The 15,331-nt window shown below is 39.8% G+C and overlaps 1 protein-coding gene across 2 annotated transcripts in view; it reads left to right on the plus strand.

The window, feature by feature from the left end:
- The first annotated feature begins 275 nt into the window (after nt 1-275).
- The window catches only part of LOC131426182 (myelin transcription factor 1-like), a 36,584-nt gene continuing 21,528 nt past the window's right edge, over nt 276-15,331 (plus strand). Inside the window, exons 1-2 of one of the 2 annotated variants that reach the window (XM_058588700.1) lie at nt 276-837; nt 11,646-12,231. In XM_058588700.1, the coding sequence (XP_058444683.1) occupies nt 11,697-12,231 (535 nt within the window). In that variant the 5' untranslated portion in view covers nt 276-837; nt 11,646-11,696. The remainder of the gene's footprint in view (nt 838-11,645; nt 12,232-15,331) is intronic. The other variant, XM_058588699.1, reaches the window with a different exon arrangement.

Genomic DNA, 15,331 nt, shown 5'->3' on the forward strand with positions numbered 1-15,331 from the left:
TCTGTGGCGGGGAGTCTGCGCAGTCGACAGCCCTGGGACGTCTATCCGGTTGTCCCGCTCCATCCCTCATCGGATTGTGCTGTGCACCAGCGGAGGAATTGCAGAGCTAAGGCAGCAGAACAAAAAAACGACGGTCCCGGCTGCACTTTGTGATGGATATTAACGCCTTTTTTCCGATGCCGAATCGACAGCAGCGGGCAGCGGAGGAGTTCATCCACTTCGTGCGCTCGTGCCGGAAGCCACTGAATCTTGGTCTTGGAGTCAGTTGTTCCCCGTGTAGCTCTCGCCGAATCGGGTGAGGCACGGGGACAGGGGGGCTACGGACGCTGCTGGGCTTGACGTGTTCGGGGTTTCTGCAAACTTGAACCGCTCTCTCTCTGCACGAAAGCTGTGTGCGAGCCCAGTTTAGTTGCAAACTTTGCCAACGCCACCGCCACGAGAAAATCGCGCGCGCCAGGTATATCGGGAAAAAGGACGTAGATCCGTGCAGCAGCAGCAGCAGTTAAGTGTGTGCTGATTTTCCTTCTTTTTTTTTGCTATAATTTTTACCGCGCGATACCCGTTTTGTGTGCGGCCGCCGGGAACCGGATTTCGGTGCAGTGTGGAGGAGTGAGGCAAAGATAGACAGGTAGTGATAGCCCACGGATAGAGGGATCCATCCTGGAGGCAGAACGGAGAGTGGGAAAGTCAACAACAATAAAGGAAAACTAGTTCAACAATAAGACTGCTTAAAAACGGGGATTTCGTCGTGTTTTCCCCGAGAAGAAAACGCTGCTGCTCCTGCTACTACTACTACTGCTTGGTGGAAGCCGCAAGCCGTCGGTGGTGAAGAGGGAGGTGAGTTGCTAGTTTGTCGGGGATTTCGAACGGAACGGAACGGAACGAAAAAGAGGGAAGGATGCCGGCCGAGTGGGGAACTAGATAATAACGGTAATAAACAGATACCCTCATTTTAACCGGTTGCAATCGGGTTGGATTACAGAGTAGATTGGGGGACTTCGACGGAGAACGGGGATATCAACAGTCGGTGTCAATTTTCCGGAAGGGTCGAGGCTGGCTGAATCCGGCTGAATGGCTTATGTTCCCATCTTGGTCAGACTTTCGGAGATTCGTTGGGATCGTTGCAGTTTTGCAAATGCCTGACTCGTTTCGATGACTCCGAATGGACCGGTAGGGGGTGGGGAAGTGTCTATTTTAATTTTTCGCCATGCTGAAAAATATAAAACCATAAACGAATAAAATGATAAAAGAATAAATAGCTATTGCCCTTTGCTGGCGAGTTCTGGGGATTCTGCTGCGGTCGGTTGCTGGGTTGAGTATCGAGGTTTTTTTTTTAAATAACACTTCTGGAACTGGATAAGCTGACAAAGCGATATTCCATGGGTTTATGTGAAGTTACAAACAAAAATACCACTTCATACAAGTTAGAGTGTTGCACAACAACGTGATTAACGTTTTCAAGTACCGACTGAAATGCTTGAAAATTTGATTGTACATGAAAAATGTGCACCCTTTACGCAATGGTTCCACGTTCAAAAACGAAAACATAATTCTTCCTTAGTTCTGACCTTTAGATATTTTCCAACGCTTACCTGAAAGTTCAAATATTAATTTAGTCAGCATTCAAACATAAAGTAAGATAACACATGCTACTACCTACGTTAAAAAAAATCGGGTAGTCACTAATAAATAATAGTTGCAGTTAAGTAGTGTTTAATGAGAAAATCGGAATCCGCAGTATTTCCCAGCCCAATAACCGGATAAAAATTTCAAGTCCAAAAGACGAACTTAGATTTTCTTGTGATCAAAAAGGAAAACGAACAACTTGAAACAGACAGGCTGTTCCACAAAAAAAGGTATATTGCGTCATTAATGACCACCGTTTCGAAGGAATATCACTTTAACCTTCAAGGCAAAACATCGTCTGGTAATTTTGCATTGCATAAGCCTAGTATTGAAAACGTTTAAAAACGGGAATTTCATCACATACCGACAGAGCAGAATCGTGGTTTTCAGGCTTTATTTTTCAGATTCTTAATATGGTGATTATTATTAGTTTATTTCCCCACGGTTTTGACCTTAATGGTCATCATTCGTCGATTCAATTCAATGCAATTCGATCCAATCTATAAAGTAAAACACAATCGGCTTATCTGGTTACTTTTTATATAATTTTTCTGCGGGACCGCGTCGTTATTATTTTTAGGGAAGAGAAGCAATCTGATTATCATGCAGTGATGTTTAAGAAGCTGTTGGTTCACAATTCGCCCCATCGTTCACCGGCCCCATCAAACAATGGGTCGTCGATGCAGTGGTTGTTGTTGATGTGATGGTTTATTATTATTATTATATCGTTTCTTTATACCCGGTTTTAACCTAGTTGCGGTCGTTCACCGGGATGTGATGGTTTCTGTTGTTGATGTAAGCATCGCTGTAAGGCTTTCCTGTCTTGTTTTCATTTTGTTGTACATTGGAAGCAGTTAATGTTTTATTTTACGAGAGTATTACGCAGTTGTCAATTTCTTCGAAATACCGAAGTTACTTGTGACTTGGTTAGTTGAAACCAAAAATAAAAAATGCACCCTCATTGTTCCCTCTTGATGGAAAGAATTTCTTCGTATTGCAACAAATCGTTTATAAAAAAAATTCTCTTCAGTTGACGTACTTCTTCCACATGTACTGGTATATTACACTTTACGTTTTCATGCTTAACATTGAGACATTCGCCTCGTTGTCAGAGGTGAGTTGAATGTATATTGCACTATCAACTTTGTTCAACTGAATCTCTGTATTTTTTTTTGTAGTGAATACGACTTACTTTACTATGGGGTGCCTTTTCAAAATTTACCCTCTGAGAGAGTGATAAGTTTTTGATCGTGACTATCTCTTGTTGTATCTAACAAATCAACATAATTTTTGCTACATGCATAATAAGGATTTATATAATCTAACTACCAATAGAATCGAAATTGTTCAATTTAAACGTGTATAGCAAAAGCATTGAAGTATTTCAATAGTACACTAGTGAAAAACCTGTCTCATTTGACCCATGTCAACACCAGCCAATCAGAACGTGTTCTGAGGAAGAGAACAAAATATCTGCTGCTGTACAACAAATCGTTCGAGAAAAATGTTCCAAATAGTGCTTAATATCGTAGTGAGGTCCACAATTTGGTTCTTCTGAAAGGCAGTAATGAATCCCGTACAGCACCCGGATAGTTTCTTTCAATGAAATGGAAATCCGAATGGAATAATCCAAATTTAAAATCTATATGCGGCTATTTTTATAGCCGTTAGGACCGCCCATTAGTGAAAAAGCTACAAACGAAATCACATAAAAAGAAACCTCCTAACAAAAATTGAAGCAGTTTGGATTCTATCGCCACTGCGAGCCGATGTATTTTGTGTCGTTTGGAAAGCTAGTTTCGCTTCCGACAAGAGCTATTACGTCACAGCTGCTAGTCGTTTGCATTGGTGAAAAAACAACGAAAAGATGACAACGGTGGCCAGCATCACACAAAATCAGCCGTTCTAATGGCTCTAAAAGTTTTCTAAAGAACTATTAGGATTTGTTGTTCGCAAATCGAAGGTAATTATCCTCAGTTTAGTGCAAATCAAGAACAGTTTGGTTAGATTTGTGCACTTTTCGCTGTGTGAAATTCACAGTAATCGAGATCAAGTGAAGCCTTCTTTGTTTTTGCGAAAAATGTGAAAAAGGGGAAAGCTTGCATGATTCATACAATTGATCAACTAATTGATATTCGGAAGTGTTAACGAACATGTCAGTTGTTTTCGTATTCACGACATCCAGTTATGTCTCTGACATTACCCACCCGTCTTTTTCTCTTGACGATGCTCATTCACCTATTGAGCAAATATTTTAAAGACTGTCCCAGAAAGTATGGACGTACTTTGATTTCGCTGTAAATAATTCACAAGTGTTAGATATTCAAATTTTATTCGTCGTACCTACTGATAATATTAGACTACAACAACAGAATATTATTCTCAACATTTGCTACTTAGCCATCGTAGACTAGCTGGCGCACCTTCTTGCGAACGTTCCTCATTAAATTCCGTACAGACTTCTTGGCGACAAGTTTTGACACTATTTTCCAATCATTTTCGAATTGTTGAATGGTCTCGACTGCCGAGACATGTTTCCTAAGATGTGCCTTCGTTAATGCCCAAAATTCCTCAATTGGTCGAAGTTGTGAGCAATTTGGTGGTTTCATGTCTTTTGGGACGAAAGTGACATTTTTGGTAGTATACCATTCTACCGTTGATTTCGAGTAGTGGCAAGAAGCAAGATCTGGCCAGAAGACAACAGGATCCTTGTGGCTTCGAATCATGGGTAGAAGTCGTTTTTGTAAACATTCCTTGATGAATATTTCGCTGTTCATTGAAGCAGTGGTAATGAAGGGTTTCGAAATCTTACCGCAGCTACAAATTGCTTGCCAGACCATAGCTTTCTTACCAAATTTTTCGACTTCAATCGACTGGTTTAACACTTGCCCTGCTTGCACCGTATAATATTGTGGTCCCGGCAAGGATTTGTAATTGAGTTTCACGTAGGTTTCGTCGTCCATGATTATGCAGTTCAAATTTCCAGCAAGAATCGTATTGTACAGCTTTCGAACCCTTGGCCTGATCGATGCTTCTTGTGTCGGACTACGTTTTGGTTGTTTCTGCTTCTTATAGGTTCGAAGATTCAAACAAAGAACATTTGACTTCGAAGTGCCGACTTTTTTGCCACATCCCGAGCTGAAACCTCCTTCTTTTGCTCGAACGCCTTCAGTATACGTTTATCCAACTGAGGGTTAGCAGGACCTTTTTTTCGACCCGTTTTCGGTTTATCCTCAAAGGTGTTATCTTCACCGAACATCCTGATTGCATTTCGCACGGCTTTTTCACTTACTCCTTCCATTTTTGCTATCTTTACCAGTGACAGTCCGCGTTCTGTGCACCATTTGTACCCAATTTTTCGACGTTGTTCTGCTGAAAGTCCACGCATTTCGAAACAAACTAATGAAAACGAATAAACAACTGCACAAGTGGTTAGAGAAGAGTGTAAACAACAGGACGCAGCCATAAAAATCGACAGATTCTGAGCCATTGCGAAATGGCAGAGGTTTTTGGTTGCGTCCATACTTTCTGGGACAGTCTCTATTTCTAGTAACAAAGGCTGAATGCGGCACCATTTGAAGTGAACAACGATTGACCTTGGTTGCGAACTCACCACTGGTTTTGGTTTGTTAAGTTTGCTCTTTGCAAATCGTGTTTTTGTTCACTCTGCTATGCTGCGTTCTGTTTCTGTCGTCTTGACAGCAACCGTTTAATTTCTAGAAACAATCCTTAAACAAAAAGTCGAAAAGATAATATTAGAGAGTGAACCAAACAAACATGGATACTATTGCAACATGTAATGAAAATAGGTTTTTGGTTCTGGAAGCAAATATCCGGTAGTTTAAAAATGAAGATGTAACCAATAGATTTCGAACTGTAATCTGTCAGATCTGCGGAGTCATATTTAAAGCTTCAGCATCTACCAACATCATTGAGTCATTATATTTGTGCGTCAAGTGTAAGAATTCGAGAGTTAAGGGATAATTTATGAGCGTCGAAAGTCAGGAATCAACATTCAAAAATCAAGAGACGAAAATCGAGAAACGAGATTCAACAATAAGAAGTTGGAAGCCAACAGTCTTAGTGAAGTGTCGAGTAGATATATTAAGTCTACAGTGGAGGGTCGGTTTCTTTAAATAGAAAAATAAAACTCATCGTCAAGTGTCCAGGCGAAAATTAAAGTTCTATTTAACAATCATCATTAACAGTTTATCACTTTTATTTCTTGGAAATAGGAAAAATGCGACTCCTGACCTGTAACGAAGAGGGAAGTAACTTTGTGGCTACCGATAAAAGGTGTATGCTAAATTGGTCACAAACAGGCAAAAGAAATATCTTGTCTGGTGGGCTCACTCACCAGACAAGTTATTTCTTTTGCCTGTTTGTGACCAATTTTTAGTCAACAATTATTCCTAATGAGCGTCATCTCAATCAAGAATGCCAGAGAATCAATTAATATCAATTCACGTTCACATCTTATTCATCTTATGGCAGCGATATCAGAAAGAGTTATGAACAATTGGGCAATATCGATATCGAGTAAAGAAATACAATTTTAAGTAGTTTGAAACTTTCAAAATTCAAAATTCGTTCTATAGCAAGTGCATTCGATTCAACTGAACAAAAGCAATCGTTATGTATACTTACCATTTTCGTTAGAGACTATGCATACAATGAGAAGTATGATAACATACCAGTTTGTAAGGATATTATGCTACCGAAACGTGTGTACAAGACCTTCCTTGAACCGCTAAGGATGATTTTTTTTTTGCTCATCAAATCGATCCATCCAGACATTGGGTTGATTTTTTGACTCACTAAACCTCTAAACGGGCGACTAGTGCAATTTTGTTCCGGGTGCCCATTTTTCAAGCTACGCCACTGGCTGTCACGTATTCAACCTTGGGATGCAAACACTACGTATTAGCTGGTTTTAAATTAATGCGCTTGTCAATGTTTTGGTGTACAAAGAAATGTTGTTTTTTACACGGAGCCGCAAATCTACAAAATTTTGAGTACTTTCCACTTAACTTAGGAGTTCCGTGTAGTAGCTTAATTCTAGTTAAAGTGATTCCATTGCGTTTCCATAAGTCGCTTGCAAAACTATACTGAAAAGTGAAATTGTGTTTATGAATTTGGTTAGTATTTGGTTCTATGACGAAATTCAAATGAGCGCCGATTCCTGAAGATCACCGTCTTTAATTTGTCGTTGAGTGAGGTATGCAGAATGTGTAAACTTTCGGCATCTCATATTGCATTTAAACTTCCAAAGTTTGTATGCGAATCTTCAAAGTTTTTGTTCTAATTTAATTGATCGCGTTGCAGTTGCAAGCTGACTTTATTGAAATTAGAGTACAAATTGTTTGAGTATGCTAGGTCGCACTCGACTTCAACAAAGCATCGTGCCTACTGTTTGATTTTGATATTTGCATCTCGGTAGTGAAAACGGATTCGAAGCGAGAACCGACAAAATTTTGCTTGTGCATCGCGAAAATCCACACTACTCGTAAAGTTGTCGAAATTTCATAATTTGTAGTATTAACAACCAGTAAGTGCAGATGGGAAGGGAATCGATAGCGGGATGTCCCAAAAACGTCGGAATCTGTTACTAGCGGACTCCTAACTTGGCCATCCAAGAAATGTCGTCTATAACCGTGAATCGAGCTGAAAATCTAGCAAGACTGTCGCCAGTTCGAGAATACGCAACAAACTGTTGTCAGTGAGATGTATTTCAAGGCAAACTGGCGATCTCTGACGAGCAAGTTTTACGAAACATGACAGAAGGACTCGAACGAAAGGCCAGGATATTCACATTTACTGGAAAAGTAGCATGAGTGAATAGTTTTGCTTTTGTATGAACTGAACTTGCAATGTGAAATTAAATTTTTGATATAACATTTAAAATATTTTCAATAATTCTATACATTTGCTCTGAACCTTTCTCATTGCTCACCTGTTGACAATTTAGAGTTTACAATAAATTAATTAGTATAACAACAATAAATTGAGCTAGTGCCCACTGGTGGGCTGTAGACAGGTTCGTACCCAGGATTTCGTTTCGGCAGGGGCTCAAAAATAAAAAAATAATGTTACTGAAGATTGCTGATGTACCTAATTCTCGGAGTGCCCTTTACGGGTGTTTTTAACAGACACTTTAAACTTTTCCACTGGAACTGTTATTGTATTACATTTCTTTACGTTTACTGTCTTGTAATTTCTGTAACATATGTCTGAGACCTTCTAAATAATTATGTTATACATCTGTTTTTGATTTCGGGAGTGGCCCGGGCCCCTCGGGCCTTCCCTCTGGGTACGTGACTGTAGAGTTCACTTTGGGAATCACAGCTCTAGAGTTACGTACTGAAAAAAATTGGTAGTATTACGTTTGCTCAGAGGTTTTTGTTTGACCGTTAGGTAGCATTAGCAGTTCAACATAAAATGCTGACGCACTGATCAGTCGAAGGCGAAACGTAAAAATTCAAAATAGTTATGTGCACTTAGCACAAAACCGGTACCCATGCGGTACCAATCCTAAATAACCCGTAAATAACTAAACTATATTATTCTGTATGTACTCAAATCGATCATTTCGTGGAAACCTGTTATCGAATAGTAACAAGTAAAACAGTGGCATATTCTTTATCGAATTGGCTATGGTCGGTACTAGAATGAACAATTTCTGCTGAGAAAAAAAAAACAAAATAGCGACCTTTTTGCGATTTTAGACTCTTCATTTGCACTTTTAATTGTTCATAACTTTTTTGGAATAACAATGAATAGTTTTGGTTGTAGTTCCGACCAAAGGGAGACATTTAACGAGTAGAATGCCAAACGGCATTTTACTGGAATACGAGTGACACTCAGTTAAAAAAACGAGGTTTCGAGAAAAACCCGAATAAAATTTTTATTTCCGTCTAATCGTGTCTCGGCGTTCACCGTCTCTCCCTTTTTATTACCAACTTCTAGGTCGCGTGTACACTCGGGATTAATTAAATATCATTTCTAAAAGTATTTTCTAGCAATTTACTTAAAAAAATTGTTTGGAAATTGTTTGAAGAAATCAATTCCACGAACTGTTTTGATTAAACCCAACAGGTGCATAAAATTTTGCTAGTCACGAGCACCCTGAATCTTAACACTTATTTGTGAACTCTGCACATGTTTGGTTCGCCAGACTAGCGAAATCCTGTGTCCTGTTACTTCTGTGTATGAAATTCAAGTAAATGGAGTAATATTTTCAGAACAGTATCTCGAAATATGCTTTGTGAATGATTTTTTACTATTACTGTCATAATAATTGTTATTAATCCCAGCATGTATTAAACTATTACCAGCTGTTTTCATTGGTTCATGGAATCCGAATGTGCTTGAATCATGTTCCGGGCCAAACACAAAAAAAGTCATTTTTTTACCGTGAATACTTTATTTTATTTTTCAGTATACGCTCTAAATGAAGAGCGATACACTTGACCCATCATCGGTCCTCCAACATTTTGATGGCCTTGAGGACCATCGTCCAAGTACCATGCGCGTGGGTGGTTTGCGAAATTTTCGATGGAAATTTTGAAAAATTTGCCAAAACCAAAAACAAAAACTTTTCTTTATCTACAGGGCAGAAATGGCTGAAAAAATCGAAGGATTTACCGAGTGTTATCAAAAATAGCTCGGAAAAATGAGTGTTTTGTGATCTTTCACAATTATTACACACACTCAAACTGAAGCGGATTTTCTTCAGCTCATTGCAAAATTGATTCTATTGTGTGGGAAACTTAGAAAACGTTACAAAACTAACATTATTCCGTTTATAAACTGATCGCTAGCATGCCCGGGTTGACGGTTCAATGCATTGGACGCTGATCTTACAAGCCAATTGTCGTATGTTCGAACCCCGCCTTAGGAGGATTCTTAGCGTCAGTAGGATCCATAGTACTAGCCATGCAATGATTCTGTACGCTATATGAATCGGCTGCGAAGTCTGTTGAAACAGAAAGGCCAAATTCCACAAAAGGAATGTAATGCCAAGACTTTGCTTTGCGAAATAATTTGAATTTTCTTTAGTACTTCCAAATCGTCAAAATACAACGGAATCGGTTTTATAAAATTCGTTGATTTTCCATGAAAAGCATGGAAAGCTTTTCCAAAAATGTGTCTGAATGTAATCCTTGCAGCCAGAAAAAGGTTTATTCCACAAAAAAAAATCATCATATCATCGCATTATTTTCCCAAAGAATTGTGAAAGATCACTAAAACACTCATTTTTCAGAGCTATTTTAGGTGACACTCGGAAAAACCTCCGAATTTACCAGCCATTTCCACCCTGCAGATAGATAAAAGATTTTCAAAGGTCTGTATGTTTTTGGTTTTGGCAAATTTTTCAAAGTTTCCATCGAAAATTTCCTGGTACTTGGAGGATGGCCTTGAACAAAAAAATTATCAATGCCTTCAAAATAGGCTTCCGTTTTCGCAATGACCTCAGCATTCGACGAAAATTTCTTTCCCTGGAGAAACCTTTTCTGGCTTGGAAATAGATAATAGTCGCTGGGGGCCAGATCTGGAGAATACGGGGGATATGGTGGACCAATCTGTTGCTATTTTATCAGGACACGAAACTCGTCTTTTTCCAAAGCTTGATGAAAACTAGAATTCGTCTGACACGATCAGCTGTTATTTAAACACTAGTGGATATATTGTCGAGAAATTTGGTATTTAGTCATTTAGAGGCTTGTTCTTAGCGAAACTATACACGACTGGAAACTATGCACGTTTTTTTTTGTAAGAGGCCCGGGACTTATCATTCCATGTAGTATATTGAAGAAGCCAAATGAATGAGAAACTTACGGAAAACCTGCGTCCTTAGATGTACGTCTACCAACTCGGTGCTGTTGTAGAGCTGTGTCTACCACAGCTCAGGATGGCGGAAATGGTAAACGCGTATGCACGGATTGCATAAGAACGCAGGTTCAAGCCCTGCCGCTGAGAGATTTTTTTTTTTCAAAAAAAGACAAATTTTCTGTGAGTTTTTCATTCATTTGGCTTCTTCAAAATATGTTTCCAGTCAGTCATTGCAAAACTGAATTTAAAATTCTGAAAATTCTTTCCCAAACGATTTCCTTTTGAATAATTTAAGAACTATGACAAGTTGGATTCGTCTGGATTCTTCATGGAATTTCGTAGAATTTTACAACAAAACAAAAATGCATTTATGTTGTGTTGATTTTAAATCGAATGCGGCTATCATTCTTTTAATTACGATGAAATAAACTGGTATCCAGCGTAGAACACATACACACTCTCCCTCTCTCACACACACAACCGACGAACGGCATCGGTTTCTTTTGTTCAACCCTTTCAAATTTGATTATTATCATAATAATGCGTATAATTTCTTCGGATCCCTCTTCGGCCACTGCACACTTGTGTTGTGTTGGTAGCGAAAATTTACCGAAAAGTAGAAAAGGGCTCTGATTCGAAACAAGACCCTTTCGAGATGGCAAATCAAAACAGGGATGAGAATCTCCCGAGTGTGTGGATGTGTCCGTGTTTTGGGTGTTTTACTGTTTTATGCGTAAAAAGACACCCCCCTGGCAGCTTCTCTGCGGATGCGGGTGCGTGTGTTTTGTGTTCATATGGTAACAGGTAGAAAGGGGGGAGTGGGATGGGATGGGATGGGACTGATACAACACACGGTTTTGGGTATGGTCAGGAATCAGCCCGCATCGGAGGATCTAGCTAGCTAGGGGTTGGGTCGGTTGGCCCAAGACCACAAAAAATGGCAGGACTTTTGCTCGGTAGCTAGCCTTCTAATGGAATCAGAGTGCGTTCAATCTTTCGTTAACCAGTCGGCGTATGGATGTCATTATAATTCGGTAGAGGTTTAATGGGGTGCTGATACAAGGGTCGGCCGCCGGGTTTGATGTGGTTGAAATGGGATCAATTTTTGGATAAAAGAGATTTCTGGACTTGGGAAGCTAGCAAAAGATTGTTTAAGATATGACCAAAAATTCGGTTTTTCTTTTCAGACTTCTGAAATGTAGTACCGGTAGTTCCCTTCGCCTACGCAATCGTCTGATATGCACCACCGGTCAGCGGTGCACATCCGAGACGACGAACCACATCCGGCCGGGCCCGTAGATCTGCGGTCTCGCATGGATTCATCGCCGGTGTCGTACAAGTTGAGACAGTCCGACCGAAGTGTTATGCGAGGAGACTCTGCCGTAGTCTCCGTTTCGACCGTCAGCAGCAGTACCAGCAGCCGAAGTTCCGAGCATCAACGAAGCAGTCAACATCATCATCATCAACATCATTCTCAGCAGCAGCAGCAGCATCACAATCAAAACCACCACCAGCAGCATCAACATCATCAACAGCAGCACCATCAAACGCCGCAGTTCCGTCAAACAAGCCACAGCAGAAAGCTGAGCCCCGGCGGAAGTGACGGAGCAGTAAGTTCTTCGACGACCACCAACAGGACAACAGTGGGAACTGAACCAGCAGCAGCAGCAGTCAATTTGAACCGAGCGGCCACTCTGCTACGGCACGGAACCGCTCCATCGTCGACGTCTTCCGGTGCTTCAGTGGCAAGCTCTTTTCCTGCCGGATTGAAAGGTGAGTTGTTGGGTTTGCATCCTTCTCAATCAATAGTAACGTAGCACCATTCAAAACAATATCGAGTCGAATTAAACCGTCGACCTTTCCCAGTGATCCCACGCGGGAGCACCGAACAGGGAATCCCCAAAATCCTCGGATTTTTAGGAAACTCGAAACTAAAGTTGCGAAGACGTGCCCAGAATATCCTCTTCTCATCTCTAGTTAGCAGTCACTGTAGCAAAAATTATCATGTTGGAACCATTCCACTTAGAAGGGAGAAGCGAAAAAGAAACATGTTTCCGAAGGTTCTTCACCAACATGTGTTACGATATGTGCCGGCTCCGGATTAGAATTCTTCCTTCGGGTTCCGGCCCCTGCCCTGCTACAGTAAGCCAGTACATATAGTGTAAGGAACCTGGTCAAAGTTTCATCCCGGGCAGTTGAAAAAGCAGCATGCATATAGCGAAGGGTTTATTTTACTACATCCCTTCCATCCTACTTCGCCTACCCTTCTTCTTCTTCTTCGGCGGAGAGGTAAAATCACAACCGGCAGGTTAAAATAGTTGCACGCTGATGGACGCCTTTCAACACTCTCGGCCATGTGACGGCGGGGATGGGGATGACGACGACGATGACGACGACTATAGATGGTAAATTCATTTACAAGACCATCAAATAGGAAGTTAACAGGAATGTTACCCCGGCGTGCCGGGGTTCCGTCGTCGTTGTTATCCTTTGGCGAGGGAAAAGGATTCGCTCTGTCAGAAAAAATATTTGTTTAGGATTTCTGTTATGTGTGTATTTTAACTATATGAAGATGAGCTAATTTGGACTCCCTCCGGCTTTTGATGGGTTAGGGAAAAAAAATGGAGGATGGTTCGGCACTGAACCGTGTTTTTAACACATTTTATTTAAAATATTTTAGTGCTTACAGAATTATGTTCAAGGTAATTTGGTTTGAGCTAGCTGACATTATTTGTCAGAAGTAATTAAAATGCATGGAAGTACATTAACTTGATTAGAAATCATATATGCAACGCATTTCATTTCAGGCTACTTGACTTTACATCAATTAAAAAAAAACAGTGCGAATCCACCTGCCCTTAAATCGACAAACGACAGGTTTCAAACCCGTTCATAATCTTTTGCAACAAGAATTCTGCGACTAACTTCAACTCGTACTACTGATACTATGTGTGCAACTTTGAACTGTTTTTTTTTATTTAAAAAAAGACTATAACGACTATTCGAGAACGATGGCGATATACTTTTTATTGAAAGTATTGTCTACATGGATACAATTTGATTTTTGCATCATGCCATTTTTGTACATTCTCGGAAGTTTGGAAATGTTGCTCAGCCAGTGTTCGTGTTCTAACGATGAAAATTAAAAAAATGATAATCTGCGGGTGCCAGATCTGATCAATATGGCGGGTGTGGTTGAAGCTCCCAAACAAGCGACGAAATTGTTTCTTGGACCACTTCTGTTCAGTGTGAAAAAGCGTCCCCATGCTGCAGAATGATTCTGACTAGAGATGGGCAATTCGCTCGCGAACGGTTCAAAAGAACTAGGTCTTCGGGAAGAATGAGTGAAATAGAGTTCTCATTTGAAGAATGATAGTTCTCTGTTCTTTTCAATAAAGATGGTAAAAACCGAAATTGTTAAGACAGTGTACACATTACCTGCGTATTTTAGAACAGTCGTGCGTTTTAGTAATATGGTAAAAGTTGCATGCATTTGGGATGTTTAAAGAATTACATTATTAGTGAAAATACATGCCAGAATGCATTCACGATTATTCAATAAACAAAATAAACATGATGGTTCTCATGGTTCTTTCGCTGTACTAGCTTATACCCGCCTGATTATTTGTTTGTTAGAAGGGTGCGTCTTACTCATTTCAGACCTTCAGGGAGAAACACAAAGCTTCTCCCACGTAACTCAGGTTGGCAATCCACTCCATCATCCAGTCATTCACTTGTAAGATAGCCTGATGCACTCCCTCCCCCTCCCTTTTGACGATTTAATTAAGCATAATACAATATAATACAATATAAAAAAATATAATACGATATAATTCAATAAACATAATACAATATAATAGAATATAATATAATACAATAATAATAATGGTTATAATAATAATTACAATTACAACAAATTACTCAATTCAATGTATAACAAATAATGCAACAAACAACAAAACCACATGTTGCAAGATACTATGATGAATATTGCATTTAATTATGGGCTTCAAACTACAAGCCATTTCGCACCCTCTCATTCTGCTACTAACGCAGAAGGCGATAGCACCCAGTCGACGCCGTTCTATTGACCAAATGTCATAGACGCTCGGGGAGGCATGAGATAGGAACTTAGTTATCTCACTATTTGACGACACGGTTCAAAAGAGCTAGTTCTTTTGATATAACTATGAGTGGTTCTTTGAGATGAACGGTTTTCCCAATTCTAACTCTGTCAAATATCTTTGAGCCAAATCTAGCCGGTTTTCGATTAATGCGTTGTTCAAATTGATCATTTGTTACTTAAAGTGGGACATGTTATTTTCGCAGAGCTAAACGGTGTGCATTGCAGACCCTTAGGTGCTAATTCTGGAACAAAAATATTATTCTACATGAACTTAGCGAAACACCTCTCGCCGATGATGATCAACTTAGCTGTTTTTGAGAAAATGAAGAGAGTTCCGTTTTTGAGCTTTCGACTATTTCCGGTACTTCTTGAACCGTCAGCCAAGAACCGGGCATAGCTGAGATCGGTTCGTTTGGCCAGTAACTAACATAACCTACAAAATGAAACAATTTTGAATCAAATTTAGAAAAATACTTACCTTTATGTCTTTCTCATATTTTGCACTGTAAAAACCTAATTTTGAACCGAGGCCCGGAGATTTTCGAACCGAGTTCGTCAAGTATGCAAAATGTCCATATTCATAAACTTAGATTCAAATGAAAGGATAAAATTCAGTAACAACGCATAGATTGTACCCGGATCGAATTCCCGGTTCGAAAAAAACGGTGTAAAATGTGCAAATAAAATTTAGAATAATTGCACTCGAATTTCTCAGGAAATGTTTAACAGATTTTCTTCAGTTCAGAT

Source organism: Malaya genurostris, chromosome 1 (assembly GCF_030247185.1).
Source record: "Malaya genurostris strain Urasoe2022 chromosome 1, Malgen_1.1, whole genome shotgun sequence".
NCBI classification, from domain to species: Eukaryota; Metazoa; Arthropoda; class Insecta; order Diptera; family Culicidae; genus Malaya; species Malaya genurostris.